Source organism: Monopterus albus, unplaced genomic scaffold (genome assembly GCF_001952655.1).
Source record: "Monopterus albus unplaced genomic scaffold, M_albus_1.0 scaffold306.1, whole genome shotgun sequence".
NCBI classification, from domain to species: domain Eukaryota; kingdom Metazoa; phylum Chordata; class Actinopteri; order Synbranchiformes; family Synbranchidae; genus Monopterus; species Monopterus albus.
The window spans coordinates 766963-773110 of NW_018128186.1; the positions used below are offsets into that span (position 1 = coordinate 766963).

The 6148-nt window shown below is 40.2% G+C and overlaps 1 protein-coding gene across 1 annotated transcript in view; it reads right to left on the reverse strand.

The window, feature by feature from the left end:
* lrrk1 (leucine-rich repeat kinase 1) overlaps window positions 1-6148 on the reverse strand; it is a 134598-nt gene that overhangs the window by 51080 nt on the left and 77370 nt on the right. Inside the window, exons 22-23 of the mRNA XM_020623620.1 lie at window positions 6047-6141; window positions 2403-2542 (exon numbers count right to left, since the gene is read on the reverse strand). Of these exons, the coding sequence (XP_020479276.1) occupies window positions 2403-2542; window positions 6047-6141 (235 nt within the window). The remainder of the gene's footprint in view (window positions 1-2402; window positions 2543-6046; window positions 6142-6148) is intronic.

Here is a 6148-nt window from a genome sequence, read left to right on the forward strand (position 1 = left end):
ACATTAACACAAAGATGCCATAGCAATAGTGAACTACATTAAACGGCGTGCCAAGAACAGCTGTTGTTTCATACAGCTGTGCAAAGACCTGGGATTAGATCATGTCCAGTTGCTGTGTCATTCAGAAGTTTGCTTGGCTTTCAAGGGGAAAAGTAATGTCATGGTTTTATGAGCTTAAACACAAAACCACTGCCTTCCTCTCACACAATAAGTCCCTGTATACTGAGATGCTCAGTGAAAAACTCTGGCTCGTGCTTATGGCGTGTTTTGCTGATGTGATCAAGAACGTCAACACTTTAAATGTGTCCATGCAAGGGAAAGGACATGGGAACTAAAGATAGCAGATTAAAGAATAAAACGTAGCGTCAGGTGCACAGTATACAGTGAGGTGTTAGCAGTCAGATAAACAGAAAGACATCGGGCCAGGAAATTACTCAGTCCGTTAAACAAACGGCGTGCCTTCCAGGCTGATAAGCATGACGGATTAGTGGTAGGAGAGATGCATAAAGCAAACTGGCATGAGAAGTAGGAGGCCTGGAACGCTGAATTGCAGGCAGTAACCTTGGGATGAATAATCCAGGTGTCAGGTGTAGTGAGTAATGTAATGAACCAGCGGGGAATGAACGGAAAACAGGGTGTATATATGCCTGGCAGGACCGGGACATAATAAGCAACAGATGAGTGGAATGATATGGTGTAAAGCTGGGGCATGTAAACTGAAATAAACAGGAAGCCAAGCACCACCCACCCTCTGTAACTGGATCCTGAACCATATGACTGGTAAGACTCAGTCTGTCTGGATTGGCAACAGAATTTCAGCGAGCATCATTACAGGTGCATCTCAAAAAATTAGGATGTCATGGAAAAGTCCATTTATTTCAGTAATTCAACTCAAATAGTGAAACTCGTGTATTATATAAATTCAGTATACACAGACTGAAGTAGTTTAAGCTGTTGGGTCTTTTAATTGTGATGATTTTGGGCCACTTTTAACAAAAACCCATCAAATCACTATCTCAATAAATTAGAATATGGTGACATGCCATTCAGCTAGTTAACTCAAAACACCTGCAAAGGTGTCCTGAGACTTGAAAATGGTCACTCACAGCCGCCAGTCATTCACAAGATGCAATTTTGGTCCTGAGAATGTTAATGGAGAAGTATAGAGATGGTCACATGGAGCTGCATTGTGTCTTTAAGGAAAGCGTACGACAGGGTGCTGAGAGAGGAGCTATGGTACTGTATGAGCATGTGAGGAGTGGCAGTGAAGTACATCAGAGTAGTTCAGGATATGTATGAGAGGAGTACAATGTCAGTCGTAGTACTTAATACACAGAATACATGTGTATGAACAAAAGGGAGGGAAGTGGAACAGTGAGGTTAGAGGGGGCAGAGTTCAAGAAGGTGCAGGAGTTTATTATTACTTATTGTTGTTTATTATTATTTATTATTGTATGGATGCTTGTCAGCATCCATACAATAATAAAGAACAGGATAACATAGTGTGGATGCTTGACACATCCACACAATAATAAAAAATAAGAGGAAAACATAGTGTGTATGCTACAGCATCCACACAATAATAAAGAACAGGATAGCATAGTGTGGATGCTTCACAGCATCCACACAATGAAACTACTGGTAGAACTAAAGAGGAGGTGACAGTGGTGGGGTGGGTAGAGCAGTCGTCTCCCAACCGGAAGGTTGAAGGTTCGAATCTCGGTGCCTGCTGTCCACGTGTCAAAGTGTCCTTGGGCAAGACACTTACCCCCCACCTCGTTGCCAAGATGGCGGTGCGTATGCATGCAGTGGTCCTCGGCTCCAAACATAATTTCGTTGTATGTGCCACAATGTTACAAATACAATAAATAAAGCTGCTGCTTCTTCTGAAACTAAACAGATTCAGACTGAATCAAAAATAATATCAAAATAAAACTAATTTCAAAATAAATAACTATCATAATCTTGATGAATACACAGCTGTGCACAGGATTACTATTTATAGATTTAGCAGAGATAATAAAAATTATACCATTATGTAGGCTGTACTTAGGTTCTTATATGTAACATTTGCCTGTGACAGATTTGGATTGTTTCTACAAATTGACATCTGTCATATCGAAAACAACTGTGTTTTACTCAATTATGAATAAAATGTGAGAGGTTTTCTGCCTCACATTACCTTTATTTCACTCTTGTGAGAAATATTATGAACCATCCAGTCTGCTTTACTAGTTTAACTGAAAAGAGCCAGGACAACTAGTAAAATGTAGCTTACAGCTAATACTTTGATACTGAAAGGGGTTTTCAACTTCTGATGATCTTCAATTTGACTTTCAGCTCCCAACAGCTCCTTTACTGTACACACGCCTAGTACAATGTAAACAGAGTAGTGCACTGACCGGGGAACCACTGCTCGATCAGAGAGTTGACGTGGTCTGTGATGAAGGCCATGGCAGAAAAATCTCTCATCTCTGACTGGCAGATGATCTTTATGCCTCCACTCTTTTTCTTCTTCCAGTTGACGTTCGACGACTCCACACTGCAAAGACACACACATTTAAAATTAATTAAAATTGTATAAAAACTTTTATTTAAAAGATGATTTTAATTAAAATTTATTTTTATTTGAAATTAATCTAACATTATGCTTGTTTAGCAGGTGTGATAAATTGCTCTGACTCAGAGGTTTTACTGCACCTACACTACAGAAAGGTTGTTACCTCAAGTAATATGCTTCACCTGCAATCCCCTCTCAGCATCTCAGCTGTTCTCTGCTCCGTACGTCCAGGAGCTCAGTTCTTGGTCCGACATGGACAGAGGAGAAGCTCCATAAACAGAAAACCATATTTTCCAGTCCACTAATCTCACTGGTCTTTTTGAGTCCTGATAAAATGGTCCCCATCCTTACAGACTGAGAACCATGTTGCTTTCAACACCAAAAATAGATACAGACTATCAATTGTATTTTTCACTTGCCCAATCAGGCAACTACATGATGCATTCCACTTGCCCGGACATAGTTTAATTGCCCCAGGCGAGCATTAATGTTGAGCCCTGCGAATGCTGGCAGTACTGTGTTTATCACAAACTTTTCACATTTGAACAGCCTCCTGTTATAATTTATTTAAACACAATCACGAAAATAAAAATGATCACAAGTTGTTTTTTTTTTGTGGTAGACCTTATCGTAATTTTTGTAGTAGAAACACTATTATTATTAAGTACTTGTGTCGTACGTTGTTATCAGCAAGCACTCAAATGTAAGTACTTGTACTTGGTCTGAAAAAAAGCGGTATTGGAGTATCCCTACTGCCTATACTGTATATAAGTTCAAGGTTTTGCCCTATTCAGTATATGCAGACATGTAAACAGTGCAGGAATCACATGTAGGTACATTTCCTTGTTTTAAACATGCTATAGCTTAGCACACCTATGATAATAACCCAGAGCCCATCACTGAAGATGTGATGAGGTTGGTCATTTCCTTGTCAGAACAGAGGACGGCAGCCCATGGCCACAGAACTATTAGTGATCCACCAGAAAGGGGCGGCAAGTAGTCCAACCTTTCTGATATTTAAATATGTCTGTGTGTAAAACTGGTCATATAATCTCTATTTGTTTGAGTTACCCGACAAAGGAGCTCACAATTTTTAATTGATGGGGTTATTTTTCATACAAACACCTTTTAGTATGACAGTCCATAACAATAACAACAAAGTAGCTACAGTACAGTGTCAAAATAACAAACTGTCAAGTAAAACTGACCAATAATGAGAACAGTATCTACTATTTACTGCTGTTAAACTCACAATGTATTAAATTGTATTTCTATTTTTCACTTTAGTTGGTAGGATACAGAGCTTGTGAGATTAACATTTTAACTGCACAGTATAGCTGTAAATACAGCACCAGACATATTTCTTTTCTTTCATCATCCAAAAACCCTGCAGATCTGAGCTGATCACAGACTTTGGCTACTTCAGTGAATGTACTAGAATTTCTGAGAAACCAGAGCAGAAAAATAAGATATACAAGAATGACCCCACTAAATAAACTCAGTCCAGCTTCCCTCTGCCTACACATCTTCAACTGTAAAACATGACTAGTGTTTGTACTGGACTGGCTGGGAGTTGTGGTTCTAAATTCACTCTGCTGCTCTGCTCCTCCTATGTTGTCTGCACAGTTTACTGCTGCTAGATGCAGTGAACTGTTTGCAGCATTTGGATTTTTCTGAACTTTCCAGCCACACCTTTTATACTTTTTATACTGTTCATTTGTGTAAAGTGAGTCAGCAACAGCCCAATGCTGCTGCTTAGTGTTTAATGATGATACAGCTACAAAGCACAAACTGTAAGCGAGTGGACAGAGCGGGTCAGAATGTAGTTAGTGAAGGGAGAGACAGGTGAAGGAGATGAGGCCACAGAACCACAGTGGGTAAGCTGGTCCACATGAGCCTGTCTTTATCTCTCTGACCTCTCAGCTATTCGAAACTAGTTTGGTTTTACTTAACATAATGTATCTTCATCACTGTGAATACTAAATTTAAATTTAAATGTGTGCAAAAATATGGGATAAATTGTATATTGAATCTAACTGAATTCTACAGCCTTAAATTTCTCACTTATGTTTTTCACTTACAGTCTTATGCAAAAGTTTAGGCACCCCTTGATAAATAACAGATTTTGGTGATTTTTTATTTGAACAGATGTTAACACAGTTTCTCTTGGAAATGGAAAAAATGCACAATATTTTCTGCAAACAGTGATGCATAGTTACTTCTTATGCCATAAATTGAACAAAAATAAAAAATAAAAACATGATTATGGCATGGTGCAAAAGTTTGGGCACCCTAAGAGTTCCAGAGTCTCAAAGTCTCTCACAAGGTATCAGACCTTAATCAGCTCGTTAGATCTGATGCACAGCAACAGCTGTCATTGGTAAATGCCAATTTCAAAGCTGTACAAATACTTTGACTCTTCAAACCTTGTGCACACACTTGTGGACACCCAGCAACCATGGGTTCCTCTAAGCAGCTGTGTAAGACCCTGAAAATGAAAGTTATTGATGCCCACAATGCAGGAGAAGGCTACAAGAAGATAGCAAAGCGTTGTCAGCTTGCAGTTTCCACAGTAAGAAATGTAATTAAGAGATGGCAGATCAGGGGAACTGTGGAGGTCAAGATGAGATCTGGAAGACCAAGAAAACTCTCGGACAGAACTGCTCGTATGCTGGTCAGAAAGACAAATCAAAACCCCCATTTGACTGCAAAAAACCTGCAGGAAGATTTAGCAGACTCAGGAGTGGTGGTGCACCGTTCCACTGTGCAGCGATGCTTGCACAGACAAGGCCTTCATGGAAGAGTCAGCAGAAGAAAACCTTATCTGCGTCCCCATCATAAAATCCAACGTCTGAAGTATGCAACAGGACATCTACAGAAGCCCGATGCGTTTTGGAAACAAGTGCTGTGGACTGATGAAGTTAAAATAGAACTCTTTGGACACAATCAGCAAAGGCATGTTTGGAGAAAAAAAGGAGCAGCATTTCATGAAAAGAACACCTTGCCAACTATTAAGCATGGGGGTGGATCTATCATGCTCTGGGGTTGTGTTGCAGCCAGTGGCACAGGAAACATTGCACGGGTGGAGGGAAGAATGGATTCCACTAAATACCAGCAAATTCTGGAAGCAAACATCACACCATCTGTAAAAAAGCTGAAGCTGAAAAGAGGATGGCTTCTACAACAGGACAATGATCCTAAACATACCTCGAAATCCACTATGGAATACCTCAAGAGACGCAGGCTGAAGGTTTTGGAATGGCCATCACAGTCCCCTGATTTAAACATCATTGAAAATTTGTGGGTAGATCTTAAAAGAGCTGTGCATGCAAGACGACCAAAGAATATTACAGAACTAGAAGCCTTTTGCAAGGAAGAATGGGAGAAGATCCCAAGTACAAGAATTGAAAGACTTTTAGCTGGCTATGAAAAGCGTTTGTTGTCGCATTTACTTAGCATCCATATCCTTCCTGCCCAAGCTCTGACCTGAGGTAACCTCCATCAAAAGTGACCAGCAGCCCCTCCTTCCAGTAGATGGTCTGGCTGCGACGTACTCTGAAGGTGCTGCAGCGGTTCCTCTGCTGGGTT